The sequence below is a fragment of the Dermochelys coriacea genome, chromosome 22 (genome assembly GCF_009764565.3).
Source record: "Dermochelys coriacea isolate rDerCor1 chromosome 22, rDerCor1.pri.v4, whole genome shotgun sequence".
Taxonomy (NCBI): Eukaryota; Metazoa; Chordata; order Testudines; family Dermochelyidae; genus Dermochelys; species Dermochelys coriacea.
Window position 1 is genome coordinate 5,180,041 of NC_050089.1, and position 18,583 is coordinate 5,198,623.

Here is an 18,583-nt window from a genome sequence, read left to right on the forward strand (position 1 = left end):
GTGCTGTACAATCACATCTATAATAATACCTAACTCTTAGATGGCACTTTTTAATCAGTGGATGGGGAACCTGAGGCATAGAGCAATGAAGCGAAGTGATCAAGCCAAGCTCATCCTGCATGCCCCTGGCAGAGCCGGGGCTAGAACCCCAGTATTTTGAGTCCCAGTTCAGTGTTCTAGCTTCTAAGCAACACCATGTCCCACACTGTAAGCCAATGAGACATTTGCAGGGGCATCAGTTTCAGGGCTGTGTTTCTCCTGGAGGGAAGTGGGAGTCAACAGCAGGGCATGCAACAGGCATTCAGGACACCACTTGACACTGACTTGCTTTGTGACCTTGAGCAGATCACTTAGACTCTCCATGCCTTCGTTTTGCCATCCACAGAATGCCTAGAATACCGTTGCCGAGCACAGCAGCACTGAGAGGGTTAACTGACTGATGCATGCAAAATACTTAGAGATCCCAGCACAGCAGGTGCTTAGGAAGTGCGAAGCAGGGATGGGTGGAACAGTATGGGGAAAATAAAGAAGTGGCTGAACCCTCAGCTGAGACGGAGGGGACTGAAATCCTGACCCATTAGTGAGGTTACCAAACTGCCCGTTCACTTTTCCACCCGTTACTCTTGCCTAGCAGCTCCAGCCAGGTCCGGTAACAGCAACACCAGAGAGATGCTGCTACTGAGCCATCCCTAGGCGTTATCTCTAGTTTACAGAGTGGGGCAACTTACCCCAGGTCACACATTAAGGCCTGGTCTACACTTCAGGTTAGAGCCAGAGCTACGTGGAGGGAAGAATGCTTCTGTCTGCATAGTTCCCATCGCTCGGGGAGGTGGGATTCTTATACCCATGGAACCTACCCCCTCTGTCTACACGAAGGGGTCATGCCAACAGAACTACAGCAAAGTCCAAGGTGTAGACATACCCTGAGTCAGTAGCAGTGGCAGGAAGCCCTGCCTAGCAGCCTACCATTCCACCCACTAGATACAGACCCAAACCAGAGCTGATAAGGGACCAGACGGTTCACTGTGGACGGTGATTCAGGCTCTTTCTTAGGAATAGATTTTGTACAAGCATTCAGGGCCAGATTTTCAAGCTCAAAGTCCACAGCCCGGGCTAGATTTCCCAGAGAATTCACCTCCCATTGAGACACCTCACTCACGGGTCAGATCCTCAGCCTAGCTCAGCATGCAGCAGCCCCTACTGGGACATTTATGGCCAGGTGTTCAAGAGAGCTCAGCGGCCCACGTGCAACCAACATACTGAGCTCTTTGAAAATCTGGCCCTTAGTTCCGGGTGATGACATCTTCCCATCCCTCCCACCTCCTGGCTCTCCTCTGCCCTCCCTAAAATACACTGAATTCACATCACTGTAACCCCCTTTGTTTGCCTTCCAGGTAGCTCATTGCTGGTCTACAACACTCCAACCCACACAGAACCCTCCTCACGACTTGCGGCCAAAGAAGGTCAGTCTGCTTTTTTTCTCTCCCGTCCCCTTTCTTTTCTCTCTCTCCCACACTCTTCCCCTTCCTCTTTCTCCATCTCACCATCTCTTCCCTCCTCTCCCTCTTTTAAATCCAAAAGGGGATTCAGCTCAAAGCAGAGAGGATCTAAACAAACTGGTTGCTTATGTGCATTTCCCCGCATGGGGACTGAGATGCTCCGGGAATTGATTCCCCTATGAATCCTTCCAGGGCACCGAGGTTTGCCTCCTTGCAGTTAGACAGTTCAGGCTTTCAGCCTCCATGACTCACAGATGTCCCAAGATGCACCCTCAGGAGATATATTGCCACACAGTCTCCCCCAGTGGCTGCATGTTAACCCTCAATGGAGGCATGCAGCCCCCCGGGGGAGATTGCTGCTGGTTGAATAACTGTCTAGACCTACGGGAAGCCTGGAGCAGGGGGCAGCTGCGTTTGCAGTTCTGATCCCAGATCCTGTGTTGGGTTCGCTATAGCTGAAGGGGAAACTTACCAGCTGCTTTTCCCACAGCATGGCTTAGTGGGACTTTGTGTTATTCTATTCTCTGTTCTGCAGTGGTTCAGTGTAAGATTCACATTCTGCTGTAAATCCACTCCACCGAGGTGTGACACCCTCCCCACAACTCACAATCCCACATACAGATTCCACATCCTACATTACACCATTCTATTTCCCCTAGAAAACACTCAATCTAAATCCCAGCTTCACCCAGCATTTACAGGCCTAACCTCCTCCACCTACACAAAAACAAGCACAACGTGTTTCAAAACCCTGGAGCATACACCAAGAATGGCAAGTTTGGCTTCAGAAGAATCCCGTGGTTTGAGCTAATAAATAATCTGCCTTCCTCTGTTCCTGGAATATTTCTGATTGTGTTAAAAACAGAGTCCACTTTTTTATGCCCATTGCATGAAAAGATGAGTTTCCATGCATACAGATTACTGGTAACACCTCCATTTGCAGACACACCCATGCTGAAATGCAAACCACCACTTCACCAGCGAGCCCCATTGCATAAAACTGCGTGATTGTTATTTTCACGTGTTTGTTAGTGAGTCAGTTAACTGATTATACTATTGCTGTTCTTTACATGAACAAGTTTTAAACCTTGCTTTTTTGCATGTTGCAGGCACTAGGTCAGTAGTTCTCACTCTGCCCACTGGTGAGCTGAACTCTGGTCCCAGTGTGATGCCCAAGGTCCTGTGTTGCAATAAGTCCTAGAACCTGGATCCTAACCACCTATGATCACAGTGTTTTTCACATGAACCCTGATCAAATGCCAATTCTGGGGTCAGGAAGAAACTTGTTTGCACCTTTCTTTGAAGCAGCCGATCTTGGCTACTAGCAGGATACTGGGCTAGATAGGCCTTGAGTCTGATGCATGAATTCCTTCTGCAGTATTTCAATTGCATACTGTAGCTGGGACTTAACCAGCCTAGTATCACGCCCATCCTTTACCTCAGTTTCTCCTTCTTGGGTTCCCAAATAACTTCACATAGGTTTTCACATGTCAAGTGATGCCTCCTTGGGACCTGGTTTTATTAATCTATTTATTAATTCGATAGGATACACAAAATCTTCCACCCAGCCTTTCTAGCTGGCTCACAACCCCAGGTGCCGTGTTCTAAGTCCTGTCCCGGCTCAGGCTTTTGTCCAGCAACCTTGCTCCCCACACAGCCTTCCTGACTGCCCATTTGCACTTCTCTGCCTGAAGCTAAAGAGAATGTCTTACCAACTGATCTCAGGCTGCTCTTATATTCCCCAGTCAGCCTGGGTCTCAGTCACATGCTCCCATCATATGACTCCTGGACTCCTTCCCTTCACATGAAGAAACAGGAAAGTTTGAAACCCAACCCTCTTTGGCTCTCATTTAAATGCCTAAATGGGAGTTGAGCTTTTCTGAAAATCTGGCCCCAACTGTGGGTGCTGAGACCTTCTGAAAATTCAGGTCTGACAGTATATCTTCCATGCAAGTGACCAGGAATTAGTTAAATCTTGGTATTTATCCAAAGGATTGGGATCTACTTATCATTTCTTTCCGTAACAGTCTTATTTCTCTGCATTGTATGTAGGGCCCTCTTTGAAACATGCAAGTAAAGTTTGTCCCTTAAAGATTTCGGCCTGTTCTCACACACACAAGATGCACAGTTTTCAGCAAAGCCAAAGGAATATTTTGGTTTAACAGTGTTGTACCTCCCATCCTATCAGAAGTCATTTGTATTTGTAGACATGAGCCTGGCATGCAGGTTAGCCAATGAACCAGAAAGGGGTGCTCACAGCATGGGACTCTTGTTATTTACAAGCCCTCTTCTGCGGATGCATTGATGCAGAAAAGAAAAAGAGGCGGGGAAAATCCACCTCACCAGTTAGAAACTGGAGAATCCAGGTGATTAGAGTTCGGAGAGGATTTACATTTCAGGCCCGAAAACGTCCACATTGCATCTCGAGAAGTAACATTTTCAAAGACTGAAAAATGTTTGCAGTGTGTAAATAGACATGTTTGGATAAAAGAGCATCTGGGGGAGACTGGAGGACTCAGGGTAGTAGCGTTATTAATTATTTGTGCTATGGTAGCTCATAGAGGCCCCAGCCAGGTTTGGGGCCTCATTGTGCTAGGTTCTGTACAGACATATCGTCCCTGCCTCGAGGAGTTTACAATTAAAATAGACAGGAGAAAGGGGGAAAGTCCAAGCTCACACAGCAGGGACAGGATTAGAATCCAGGGCAACTAAGTGCCCTTCTATGTAAGGTACTTATCTGTCCCCTATTACTGGGGTATCCACACACCTCTCTGTCTTCAATGTATTTATAGCCTCATGCCCCTGTGAGCTAGGGCAGGAGGTGAAGCTCAGGCTAATTGATTTGCTCCTGAGCATAGCAGGAGACAGGACCAAGCACAGAACTGAACCAGGGTTTCCTCTCTCCCAATCAAATGGCCTGATTACTGGTCCATCCTTCTCTAGCTAGTACCCCTGCTGCTAGACCATGCTGCAGACTATTGTAGTATTGCCAAGCCTAAGCATGCAAAAATCTTGAGATGGGGCTTAAAAACCATGACAGTTAACAAATAATATATTTGGGGTTCTTTTTATTTGCCGTCTGGTTTTTGGGCCTTTAGGATACAACCCAATCATGTTTTCAAGCTGTTCTCTGGAACTCTAAGGGCTAGAAATGTAGGGTTTTTTTAAAAATGAAAGCAAAGATTCTCATTGTGTCACTTGACTCCAAGAGCTGGGGCTTGAATAAAAATAAACAAATATTGGACAACTCAAAAAAGTTGACAACACTGATATTGGCAATCCATATTTAATGATGTATATTACCTGTATCCACATGGGGGAACTGAGGCACAGAGAGGTCAAGTGACTTTTTCAAGGTCTCACAATGAGCTACTGTCTGAACTGGAAGCAGAACCAGGAATCCTAGCTCCCTGTCCCATACTTGGTAACCATGTGACACTTCTTCCCAGGGCCCAAAAACAGAACCCAGGAGTCCTGTCTCATTTCCTCCAACTGTAAACGCTAGTAAGGGTGTCCTGTCTCCCAGTTCTCTGCCCTGACACTAGGGGTGTGCCGCTATCATGGCTGCATGGCTATTTACAGTTGCATGAACTCGCTGAGAGCTAGCACATGTGTACGCAAGCAGGGGAATCACACCCCTAGCTCGTCAGGCAGACGTAGCCTGAGATCACAAATTTAAAGAGCGGCAGCACGCGATGTCTGAAGATGCTCCATTTAACTAGATACACTCTCTAAGCGAGCACTTTAGTACAGGCCTCTTTCCAAGTGCACCACCATGCGTTTAACTCAAACATCCTTAGAGGGTGAGGAGCCCTGGTGGGCCGGCCTCTATTCCACATTGGTCCCGAGACCCGCCGGGGATATCAGTTGGCGTCTCCTTCATGGGGCCATGAGCATGGGTGTGTACTTGGCGCGGTTTACCCCAATCCCAGACACCTGCCCCTTTTGCGGCGTGAGGGAAACCCTGGCACACGTCTACCTAGAGTGAGCCAGGCTGCAGCCCCTATTCCGGCTCCTCACGAATATTTTGTTAAGATTCTGGTTGCACTTTTCCCCTCACCTTCTTATCTATGCACTCCCTGTCCGTGGCCCCACCAGGTCACAGGACCTCCTGGTCAACCTCCTCCTGGCCCTGGCTAAAGTGGCCATCTATAAAACCAGGGTGAGGAGGTTGGCCGATGGAGTCTCCTGTGACTGTGGGGCCTATTTCCAATCCTCCGTCCGTTCACGCCTCCGGGCAGAGTTCCTCTGGGCGGCGTCCACTAACTCCCTTGACACCTTTGAGGAGCAGTGGGCGCTGTCCGGGGTTCTCTGCTCGGTGTCCCCGTCCGGTTCCCTTCATTTGACCCTTTAACCGCATCCCTGTCCCTGTTGTTCATTAGTTGTCCCCCGTAATTATTTGGCTTTCCAGATCCTGTGGACCCCCCTCTTAGGTTTGGGGGTGATCCTTTAGCAGTGGACGGGCTTCGCCGGCCCACTTCCTGGATCCCAATATGGTTAACCTCAAACATCTGCCCTGGTCCCTAGTTTCAGAGAGAGATGGGTTAATGTTGCTGGTTACAGGTGCTGCTTTTGTCCCAAATATAGCCACCCACTTGCGCTGCCTGTTCCCTGGTGCCCCCTCCTCTTCGCTGTCTCTGTATGAGCCAGTCATCAGTTAGTAAAACACGGCATATTACAGAGACAAACCCAACCAGGCCTTTCTCCCACTCTCTTTCTACTCTAATAGCTATCTATTTAAAAATAATAAAAGCTTGGCAAGGTCCTGTTTGAATAAGAAAACACATTAAGCACCCACTTCCTCACTATCCCCCCATAAACACAAATAGACACACACACATCCAGGATGGTGCTCCTTCTGTCTGAGGCCAGGTGGTGTTGCTAAAAATAAAAGCAAGAGAGCTGGGACATGGTCATGTTTGTTAAAGGGAGACCCTCCATGTAAAAATCACACTTCTTTCTGACTTCTTTTTTTTTTGCCTACTGTCACTGCAAGTCGCACTTAAGATCACAGAAAATGAAGGGTGGGGTTTTCCATTTCCTCCCATCCCCAATTTGTTCCTTGAGTGCATTTGATGGAGCTTCTAGTATTGTCAGTTTCACCATAGTCAGTTTCCCCTGTTATTTGTGTGGCTCTTTCAGGGAGTACCAAGGAAGATAAAAACATTCTTAAAAAGAAAACACGGCTGCTACTCTGAAAAACATTCTTGTTTAGTAGGAAAACGTGGCAGCAAAGCCATAGATATTAGCAGTGTTAGTACCTGTCACTACTTTTATTATTGCATTGCAGCTGCACCAAGAGGCCTCAGCTGAGCTTTGGGCCCCATTGCATTGGTGCTGTACTATCTCATAATATGAAATAGTTCCAGTCCAAACAGTGCAATCTAAACAGAGAAGTCAAGACTCTGGGAACTATTATATCTGCATTTTAGAGATGGGAACCTGATGCACAGAGAGGTTAAGTAATTGGCCCAAGGTTACACAATAAATCTGTGGCAGAGATGAGAATTGAACCCAGTTGCCTATGCCTCAGGCTGGTTCTCAAATACAAGGCCTTTCTTGCTTCCTTTTAGCTCACTTTTTAAAATATACTAGATTTCAAGTTGACACTTCCTTTGACTGGGAAATGCTCAGGTTAAAAATCATCCATTTTTTTCATGCAAATGTATTTTTCCTCCTCTGTTTAACATCTCAAATGATTAAACATGAAAGGATTTTTTTAAAATCTAATTTATGCTCTACCATTTAAGCTGTTCATTTATTTTCTGTCTTTCTTTTCTCTTTGAAAATGCAACAGACTTAGTCAGTTTCTTCTAGTCACTTTCACTTTGCAGCACAAGGTCACAATGATTTGGATAGAAACCTTGCAGGGGAATGATTATTTGGCTTTGTTCCTACTGAATTTAAGTAATAAATAATCATCATCACAGAAGAATTTTGATTGGCCGTAGTTCTTTGTAAAACTTGTTTTTACAAAATCTGAACCGGGGGCCAGTTGTGGGCTTTAATGTTGTTTCTTTGTGATTATTCAATTAAGAATGTATTTATTTGTTCAAAAGCTAGGATGGAATGATGAATCCTGAAGGCTGCGTTCGTTTTCATTGGGTAACATCCTCATGTTGTCGAATGAGCAATCAGTGGACACATCTGCCTCCACTTTGTCTGTCTGTCCTTACTTCCTTTCTTTCAATAATTATTATAGCTGTTAGTATTCCAGTAGTGCCTAGAGATCCACACCTAATATCAGGGCCCCATTGTGCTAGGTGCAGTATAGACACATAATAAGAGACCCCAATAGACAAGACAGACAAAGGATGGTAGCTAGAAGGGGAAACAGAAATAGAGAGAGAGATGAAGCAACACACACAACAGGATGGTGCAGAGAACTTGGTACAGAACCAAGATTACCTGTATCCCAGCCCATTCCTCGCTTCACTGGACCACATTGCTTCTGTGTCTGTCATGGCATCATAGAAGAGTCAGAGACAGAAAAGATCCTGTTAGCTTCTTGGGTTAACCCTACTGTATTTTCCCTGTGTGCTTTCTAGGAACCCACATGGATAATGCAAAGGATCTATTTATTCAAGGTCAAATGCAAAACACATATCTGATGCATATTCTTACACAATATTATACAAAGCATATTCAATCCTTGTATCATGTGTCTGTGACTATTGCCCTATTGACGGTCTGGGCATCCCTTTTAAGGGCTAACTATGACTAAAGCAACCCCTTTGAAGAAGAGCTTTAGCCATTAACTAGCAAACAAGAATAGTCAATTTTCCATCAGGCTAAATGGACTGGTTGCAGGTGTCCTCTGCCTTAGATCCCTCTCCTAGAAACCACTTAAGTGTCTGTTTCAGCACAGACTTAAAGTTAAGTACATGCATAAGTGCCTTTCAGAATCGGCGCTCAACTTTATACTGTACTGTAAACTTGGAAGGCAGGTGCTCATGGCATATTCATTTTCTCCTCTGATTATTTTGGCTATGTTTGCACGCAGCTGTAGGTAGACAGACACTGCTAGCTCTGCTCAGGCCAGCATGCTAAAAATAACAGTGTGGCCACAGCGACCTGGGCTAGCCACCTGGGTACAAACCTGCCTAACCCCCTGGGTACATACTTGTGTGGCTAGCCTGAGCCACGGCTATTTATAGCTCACTAGCTCAAGCAGAGCTAACACGTGTCTTTCTGCCCAGCTGCTGCATAGACATACCCTTAGGGTCTAAAGGACTCTGAACATTGAGTTTCTTTGCTCCTGAACCTCGTAAACTCTCAAATGTGCAGTATTTAGCATCATCGGTACAAATTGTCTTCAACTGCCTTTGAGAAAGAAATTGCTTTAATGAGACTCATCAGGCATTTTTGGCTGCACAGCAATTTTCTGGTAAAGGAAATGAGGTTACTCTCCTTGCTAAACAGAAAGGTTTGGGCCCATTGAGTGCTTTTCAATGGAGGGAAAGTCTGTTTCTTTTTCCATGGCTTGACTGGAGTGCTGGGTAGGATAGTGTAGATATCCGAGACACAAGAGAAGAATCTGGGAGCGCATTAACTGTACACATCCATGGAGACTCTAAATGACTTGGTAGCTCAGTAACTCACTCCTTACAATACTGTACCATTCAAATAGGGTTCTGCAGGGAAAAGCAAAGTTTATGCATATATAAGTATGATTTAATCCCTAAGGGTTCAGCCCTACAAAGTGCTCAGCACTCTGGCCCCAATCCAGCAAAGCACTTTAAATGGGTGCTTAATTTTAAGCATATACATATTCCCCATAAGACCAATGAGACTGTGCTTAAATATATGTGTGAGCCTAAGAGCTGTGCTGCACTGGGACAGAATGCTCAGCCCCTGGCAGGACTGAGCCCTTTGTTACCACAAGTGCAGAAGCACTTTGTGTGGACATGCGAGATTCCATATGTGTGCATGTGAGTAGTGTTGTCTCGTGCGTCCTGGCGCACATGTGTGTTAAGGTTTGCTCGTAGGAAGTAGGGTGGGTGTTTGTTGAGTACAGAGGTGATGCATGGGGGGACGTGGGGGCATGTGGCCCCCAGATTTCTGCCAGGGTTTATATGTCCTACCCTGAACCCCACTGCATATCACCAGAACTTTTAAATTGTGCCCCCTTCTCCATCAACAGTTACGCATTGGTTTGCTTGTAGAGAGGATGTGAAGGTTTGGGTGGGAGGGGCCTGTTTGTGTGTTTGCAGGGTGTGGCAGATTGTGAAACGTATTGTGTGTGTGTTTTAAAAATCTGGAGGTCTTTCCACTTCTCCCTCACTGTCTGTCCCATGCCAGCTTCATTCTCCCTTCCTTCCACTCTTATCCCTAACCTACAGCAAATCTGGGTGTCTAAAGTAAGGCTCCTAAATCCATCCATCCAAGTAACCATTACCCTTCATTTTCTCTGAGCAAAAAGAGCTATTATTTTTTGCACAGTGTGCAATCTTATCATCCAGCTGCCACTGGAGAAGGTTAGAGGGAAAGCAGATAAGACATGAACTAAAATTTCGAAGGAGCCCTACATAGCTTCCAGTTAGGTGCCCGAATATGGATTTAGGAACCAGCACCTAGCCTAGAAAATTAGGGCTAATGTGTCTGCTTGACTTATGTACATCTTTGTGTTTCTATGCAGAGTAGGGTTGCGCATTCGTGTGAGCATGCATTTGCTTGCATGGTGTGCACGGTTGCATGGAAGGGGTTATGAATAGGTGAGGTGGACATGGCAGCACATGTGCAACAAAAGGCCATTTCACTCCATCAGGTAAGAGCTAAGACTGGATGGAAATCGGGAGACTGAAAATCCCCCAAATGTAGACATTTTGAAAATATTTTCGTTTTTCAATTTTCTAAAAGAACTTGATTTTGAAAAATGTAGGGACGTCATTAACTGAGGATGTTTGGTGTCAAATTTTTCAAAATTTCAGGTTTTTTTCAGTTTTGCAGTTAGAAAGTGGGGTGGAGAGGAATAAAAGAAAAAAACGGGACACTGGAAAAATAGCTTTTTTATTTTCAGTTTTCATCAAAAATTTTTTAAAAAGAAACTGAAAATTCTCTGCTGAATTTTTGTGTTCATAAACAAAGCCATTTTTTGACTAAGAAAAGGTTTTCATGTGAAAAATATTAGCCAGCTCAAGCGACCAGAGGTTCTTTATTTTATTTATTTATTTATTGCATGTTGGTAACGCTCTTTCTTTGTGTGGAAGGTTTTTGGACCACTTCGACTTTTATCCATGTTAGAGAATGTGCAGTGGTAGCTCTGTGCCTTTTAATTGTCTCTGAGTGTGATGATTTTTGTTGATGCTGTTTGTTCTGCTGATGAAATACTCCTACTCCATTTTTAGTTCCATTGCACAGGAAATGAGCAGGGTTGGTGGTTGGGTTTTGTTTTGGGGTTGTTGTTGTTTGCTTTTGTTGTTGTTGTTGTTAGAGAGAGAGAGAGAATGTGTATGTGTATGCGTGCGCTTATTATGATGATTCTGTGGCCAAATGGGGATTTAGGATTCCAGGAGAGACGGTAGCTAGCACTCTTGGTTTCTTTTCTTTTTTAAAAAATTGTTTTCCTTTGAAATTCCAAAGTTAGTGTTTTGTCTCCTTTCTCCCTGACCCTCTTCGGAGGCAGCCCTGTGTTTTTTCACCAAAAATACTTGAAACAAAGAATCGTTGTCTGTAAACCGTAGCAGGCAGGAAACCCAACTCACAGGGGATCGCTCTGAGCCAGCGCTGTCCCAGAGCTAGACTCCAGTTCTCTGAATTCAACCTGACAGCTTGTCTGGAGCACTTTCTAAGTAACCATTATCCTTCCTTTTCTCCTAGCAAAAAGAGCTATTATTTTTTTTTGCCTTGGGTGCGCTGTGTGCAATGTTATCGCACATATGTGTGTGGGTTGCACATTTGCTGGGATGCGGTCACTCCCTCCAAAAGTGCTTGGAATCACTCAGGCTGTTTCCCAAGACAAGAGTAAATTTGTTTCTTGATAATGAGACGAATGGGCAAATGCTGTAAAAGCAGCCGCAGCAGCGTGCGTGTGTGTGTTTGTGTGTGTGTCCGCCTTCCTTTTCTCTTATGTGAGTGTCTGTCTGCTTTCTCTGTGGAGGTGTTTGTGCATGTCTTTGCAGAATAAATATTTGTGGGTGTCTCTATTTCTGTGTGTGTTTCTTTGCATTTTTGACTGTGTATGTTTGGGGGAGTGTATCTGTGTCTGTGCATACACCTGTACGAGTATGTGCATTTGAGTGCTGGTCTGTGTGTCTGTGCTAGAGTTGTAAATGGGTGTGTGGGTGAGGGTGTGTTTGTGTGCACACACACATCTATATGTCTTGTGTGTACATGCAAACTTACAAAGGCAGTTTTTCTTACAAACCTGAGTTTGGGAGAGATTGTCTTGATCGATATTTTTGCTTCCACTCTGCTCTGTGCACTGGGGGTTCTTTGGCTGATGTCCAAGCAACAAGCAAAACATTTCTCTGTGCTTGCTCCTTTTCTTTGTAATGTGTCATCATAAGCTGTGTGTAGGGTGGCGGCGAATCCAGACAGGAATCAAGAAGTTCCACTGCTCTAAGGCTCTGGGATGTTTTTCTAGGCAAGTTCTCACAACGGGGGGCTGTCGCCAATGGCCCCCAAAAAACCCAGAGCAATTCCATTCCTGCAGGCAGGGCCATTGCTCTGACGAAGGGAGCGAAACCCAGGCTCTAGGTTTCCTAGCTCAGAGAGGTTTTAGTTACACGTCACCCCCAATGGAATCAGCTCCTGCAAGGGAAGAGATCAGAGATGAATACAAAGGAGCGACCCACTTCAGAAGAAATCAGAACTGCCCCCAAGCATTTGCCCATTGCTAGAACCTAAACAGAACCTTGCTGAAGGTGTTGAACTGTGTTTTCATTCCAGGCACCTCCTGCTTCCTGGTTCTGGTTGGTTCCAGAAACTGGAAATGGGCTTCAGCTACAATGTTCGAATCCAGAACTAGATCTGGATTAGGATCCAGACTGTGAACACTAGCATTTATGGTGTTCTCTGAGGATAAATATGTTAAAAGATAGTCAGTTGCTCAGAAACTATTATAATAGGGCCACACAAGTACCTAAAATAGACAGGTTATAGAATTATTTTTAGTGAACTAGCTGCTGCCCCTACTGGATAGAATCAGAATTACTCAACTGTGTGCCTGAGCCCCTATACTGCTCAGTGATTCTCCTTTAGAACAAGTGGTAAGGGGCTGTGCTTCTGAAGCAGGGAACTCTGTGTTCTGTCCCTGTTGCCACAGTGAAGAGTTCTGAGTGGCCAGGGTGGGATAGTGACAGAGGATGTGGGTTGGGTACAGCATAAGAGCTAGGCATTTATTATTACTGTTATTGATGATGATGATGATGATGATAATGCCATTATAAGGTACTGTTAATTTAAATGTAAAACATGCAGGTATCTAGGGACAGGCATTACTATAAATAAAATGTTGAACAGAAAGTCATAGTGCAGTGATTAGTTATTGAAAATATAACACCATTAAATAATGCTTAATAATACAGCTAGAAAAGTATAAGGGTTACAGACATTAAGTGCCAGATTTTTAAAGTTTTAGCACCCATGATTGGGACACCCCATGTGGCTCCCATCTAGGCACCTAAATAAAGGCCAGATTTGCAATGTGCGTTCGGCATGCTGAACCAGTCAATGTGCGCTCAGCATGCTGAACTCTTTTGAATACAGAGCTCTCTTTAATTCAGCCGCAGAGTAGCAAAGGAGAGAAATAAAGGGGAGTAGGTGGGGCCCAACGGCATGTTTTCAGCAGAGATTGCGAATGAGCTGGAGCGACACGAGGAGGGTGTTCAAGATACTGGGCACTGCGGAGGAGAAGGCTCTTGCACCAGTACTGGGGTGGTAAGGAAATAAGGAGGCAGGAATGCCTAACTGTCTGCTAAGGGCTGGATTGCTCCCAAGTATTGGTAGAGTGGATCAAAGCGAATGTTGGGATTCCATGGGGAAAACCTCACCTGTAGACTAGAAGCTCTCCACGCCCTCCCCTACAAGCATGATCTAAGCATGTGAGTCGAAGGGGAGCTCAGCGTGGTGTTACTTTAACCCCTGGAGTTGGCAGCATAGGTTTCGTGTGGCATGGGTTGAGAGCATGTGGCACGCAGCCTTAGGGACATGCAGTGCTTGGGCAGAGTCCACAACCAGTTACCTTTACTGCCATCATTTAAAATGGTGCATCTAACATTTCAGGGTGGGGGTTGAGGTGCTTTTGGTTTCCCCTGCCGCTCCAGAAACCTACTGTCTACGATTCCTCATGCAAAAAGGTTTCAAAAATACACACACATGCTCCGGGCGTAAACACCAGGGGATTACATGCCACAGAGTGTCAGGGCTGGGAACTCCAGGGCTTGGCCTGCAGTTCCCTGCAACTCTAGATTTTCCTTGCTCCCATGTGCATCCCCTGCTCCAAGGTACCAGAATCATGCCAGCTCCAGCTGTCCCTCTCTCATTAGGAGGGAAGCAATGAGGTCTTGTGCTCTCTGCTCTCTCTTTCAGCTTCTTTTCAGTGGTCATTCAGATGAATCACAAGCCTGCATCCTGCAAAGAATGCCTGGCCCAGCTTTTCCATTTAGAGCCAATAATCTAAATTCCAGCTACCCAGCCAGGATCCGTCTTCCTACTGAGGACAAAGGACCCACTGCAAAAACCAGTGTGTGTTCGACACGAAGAATCCCACAGGCTATTTCAAGTTCTCAGCCCTCTTCTCCTTCCGTTGATTTGCATCAGAGGAGTTTGTAAGGCTGGATACGGGCCAGGCTTGGGTCCTCCAGGACCCAATTGGAAGTCAGATGTACAAGGTCCACCCCATTGTGGCCTGCTCTGAGGGCAGGGTGGGTGAGAGTGTAGGGGGAATTCTGGATTCCTAGTGCCTTAGATTCCTTGGTTTCCCCATCTGTAAAATGGAGATAATTTCACTGACCTGCTTTGTAAAGCTCCACAGATAAAAAGTTCTGTGTAAGAGTGAGGTGTTGTTATGCGGTAGCTGTATAAATAGGATAGACTAAGCCAAAGGCTACCAATAGACAGGGCTGGTAATGGAGGTAGTGTCATCTAGTGGCTAGGACAATGGGCTAGGACTCAGGAGACTTGTGCTCTAGTCCCGGCTCTGACCCTGCCCAAGTGGCTTTACCTCTGTTTCTGCTTCTAGCCTTTGTCTGCCTGGTTTGTTTAAATTGTGAGTTCTTTAGGGCTGGGATTGTCTGTTACTGGGTGTTTGTACAGAACCTGGTACATGGGGCCCTTCAGTGCTACTGTAATTACAAGCTGAGCAGGTGTTCCTTGGGAACACGCTGAGTGGGAAAGAGCCCTGTCTCAGAAGCTAGCTGCTGCCAGTGATAAATGGGGTGTGGTTCTGCTGTTTTGCTGGGCTCATGCATGTGCCATGACTCCAGAGACTCAGCCTGGCTGTGCTAACCCACCAAGAAGCAGATTGCAAGGTTGTGCAAAGTGGCTTGATCCTGCAAGGCGCTGCGTGCCTCCTGGGAGGACCTGAGCACCCTCAAGGCTCACAGAAAGGCCCACAACTGCAGGATGGTGGGAGACGTTCTGGTGCCTCCTGGGGCAGTTCCTCTAATCTCCTCCAAATGCTCCATGCACAGCAAGGGAAGGTTAGCAAAGGAGGCATGTGGGGAATGGGATTAGCTGTTTGGACACCGCAGCATTAAACAATACTATAAAATCCCAGGACCCTGAACCACTTGGGCACCCAGGGCAGAGCCCCACTGACCCGTACATTAATCGAGTGCTGACACTGCCAACTCATTTGGCATCAGAGGGCCATGGTTCAGACCCATCATTTCACAATCAAGGCTTCTTGCCTAGCATCCCCAATCCAGAATGTAGAGCGGTTGGGCTGTGCTTGGCTGGGAGACCTCTGGTCCTGTCGCAGGTGGGGACATGGACTGGTAGGTTTCAGAGTAGCAGCTGTGTTAGTCTATATTCGCAAAAAAGAAAAGGAGTACTTGTGGTACCTTAGAGACTAACAAATTTATTTGAGCATAAGCTTTCGTGAACTACAGCTCACTTCATCGGAGGCAACTGATGAAGTGAGCAGTAGCTCACGAAAGCTTATGGACTGGTAGGTGACGCTCTCCTCTGCTGAGTCAGTACTGCCCCAGAAGACGCACAGACAGATATTTTCTGGAGTGTCTCGGCGCCTCTCTCCTGTGGATTTCACTGGGAGTTAGGCACCTAGGTGCCCTGTAAACAAAACCCTGGCACCTATCTGCATCTTTAGGCACCTAAGAGCCCTTTAAAAACCTGACCTCTAGCCCCCTGGGATCCAGCTGGAGGGAAGGTGCCCTAGAAAGATGAGATCGTTATCACAAGCCACTGCAAATGTGACCGAGCCAGCGCTGTGTCCAGCGAAATCAAAAGGCCTTGCCGAAAGAGGCCCACTGCTCATGCTTCCCCCAGAGTGTTTGTGAGGGCGACGCTGACTAACAAGTCTGCTCCCCTGACTCTGGTTTGATGGAGTAAGCTTCTAAGGAGGCAGCGGGATACAGGAGCTGTCAGCACTCACTGAGCGGCTGGGGAAGCCAAGGGACTGTGAGCTCCATTGTTCAGTGGGAACGCTGGCCCCCAACGGTACCCTCAGCCTTTCAGATTCGAAAAACATCGCTTTTTCCTTTTTAAAGCTTTCTTTTCTTTTTTCTGGGGGATTTATTGTCCAACCTTTAATATCCTGAACAGGGCCTTCCTGATACCATGTTCTCTCAGCTGGCGTGCAGACTTCAGAGGCTGGTGGGAGTACAGGAGGGGATCCCGAGCTGTGCACATTTGATCAGGGATTTTTTTTCCTCGGGGGAGGGAAAGGAGCATCTGTGAACTCCACCCCTGTGCCAGAAGCCCTGCACAGGATAACTCTGCAGAGCATTAAGGGCATGACCTTGCACCAGTGAAGCCGGTCGGAAGTTTGTTGTTGACTTTGGCATGTGCAGGATCTGAAGCTCTGAGATCTGGATGGAGAGAAGGGTCAGAGGAGGTGGGCACAAGGTCCTGCTTCAACTGTGCTCTCATCCTAGAAACCACTACCAGAGCTCACCTCCCTGGAACAGCAGGGCAGTAGACTTAAGGCCTCCTTGACTTCAATGAGAGGATGAGCCGGACCTTCCCACTGCTTATTGCAAGCCTTAAGGGCTTGATTCACCACCGAGTTATTTCAGTTTTACATCTGCGTAGCTGCATGGAAATCGTGGGTCTTCACACCTGAAGTAACCCAGCAGGGAATCAGGAATTCCATCAGGGGCCCTATCCTACCAAGTCCTGTGTGCTATCGGCTTCCACTACAGTCAGGAGGAGGTCCATGGGGAGGGATTTAGGGTGAAAGGTTATAGCAGAGGGCTGAGAACCACTTTCAGGATTCTGATTCTACCACTGTGTGACTTTAGGTAAGTCACGTCACCCAGTGCCTCAGTTTACCCCACCCACATAATAGCACCTGGAGAGGTGCATTTATAAATGTGAATAAATAAAATGACACTAATGATGCCTCACCTCCTTCCAAAGCATGTCGCAAGCATGAACGTTTGCAAAGCTGTTAGATCCTCAGTTGAAAGGTACTATGAAAGTGCAAAGTGTTATTAATATCCCATACCTTGCCTCTAATAGAGTCTGCATTCATTCTGGGGAATTTCTGGATATAAACCAGACAGCTGCAGAATGACATTTCTTGAAAACATCTATGATTTATTTTCTGCTCTTTAATTCCATTTTGTATTGAATACACGTTTGTCACAGGGCCGCTGTTCAAATGGGCCTTTTAAGTCTAAAACAGACCTAGGGCAGGCGTAATTTACTTCAGCTGGCGTAAACTGGCCTTGCTTAGTTGAAGTCAATTGCTGATTTACACCAGAAGGGGACCTGGCCTCATATTTTTAAATTGAAACTCAGTAACTTGGAGCGTTTGAGTGTGAAAATTGAGCCACTTTACGGCAGATAACGACTCTCTGCATAACTAACCGTCTGGCCAGAGTTCTGTAGAATCTCTTTGAGCCACTGGGCGTCAGATCCTGGGAACAATATTGTTTTTGCAGAAACCCAAGTCTCTGGATGGATTCCCTGGCTCTGCCTTTTCCATTTTGTTTTGAACACGTTCAGCTTTAGAGTCTGGGACTAGAAGCTGGCCGGGCTGCTGTGGTTCGTTCACGTTGCACAACTTTTTGTGAAGAAGAGAAAAAAACAAAAAAAAGTTGGCAGATTTGATTGTTTTGTTTTTTGAGAGAGGTGGAAACTTGCACTGCTTGAGAGAGAGCACGAATGAGCTGTTTTCCACAGCAAAACGTGCATGACTGGCTGCTGTTCTTAATCCCTCTCACCCATTGTGCCATACAATGGAGGAACTATTTATTAACCTTATTCAGCCCCTTCCCAATAGTACTGAAGGGGCTTATGAGGTATTAATCCTCACAACCCACCTCAAGAGGTAGAGAAGTATCTTATACCTATCTTGTAGATGGGGAACTGAGACAAAGGGAAACTAAGTAACTTATCCAAAGTCACACAGAAGGAGAGGGGGGGAATTGAACTGGGTTTTCTGATTGCTACTGTAAACATAATACTGCCCTTGCACTCCCAAGTCAGCTGCCTTGAAAGAAGGGTGCAAAGAAACCAGTGCAGGGAGCTTTAAAATGATTAATGACTTTAACGTCATTTTGGGCAATCTCCACCCAAGAGCAGATTCTCAGCAGGTGTAAATCAGCCTCATTCGGTTGAAGTCAATGCAGCTACACTGATTTACACCTTCTGAGAATCTGGCCCTCTGTGTCTTGATCCAGTATTTTTAATCACAAGAGTGAGCACTGATTTGCAGTTAAAGCACTGGAATGGCAAGCAGGAGATGTGGGCTACACTCTGGCTCTACATGACCATGGGTAAGTCACATTGCTGCTCTATGCCTCAGTTTCCCCATCTGTAAAATGTGGCTTATTATCCAGACCACCGCTATGGAATGCCTGGGATCTTTAGACGCAAAATTTTCTACAGTTATCTTTTCTTTTTTGTTGTGTTGATTCACTGTGGGTCAGCCAGTCATGTCGTGTGCATTGGCA

The 18,583-nt window shown here is 46.1% G+C and overlaps 1 protein-coding gene across 9 annotated transcripts in view; it reads left to right on the top strand.

The window, feature by feature from the left end:
* FLI1 (Fli-1 proto-oncogene, ETS transcription factor) overlaps positions 1–18,583 on the top strand; it is a 114,475-nt gene that overhangs the window by 85,926 nt on the left and 9,966 nt on the right. For all 9 annotated transcript variants that reach the window (XM_043501042.1, XM_043501045.1, XM_038380739.2 and 6 more), the window contains one exon: positions 1,395–1,463. In XM_043501042.1, coding sequence (XP_043356977.1) covers positions 1,395–1,463 — 69 coding nt within the window. The remainder of the gene's footprint in view (positions 1–1,394; positions 1,464–18,583) is intronic.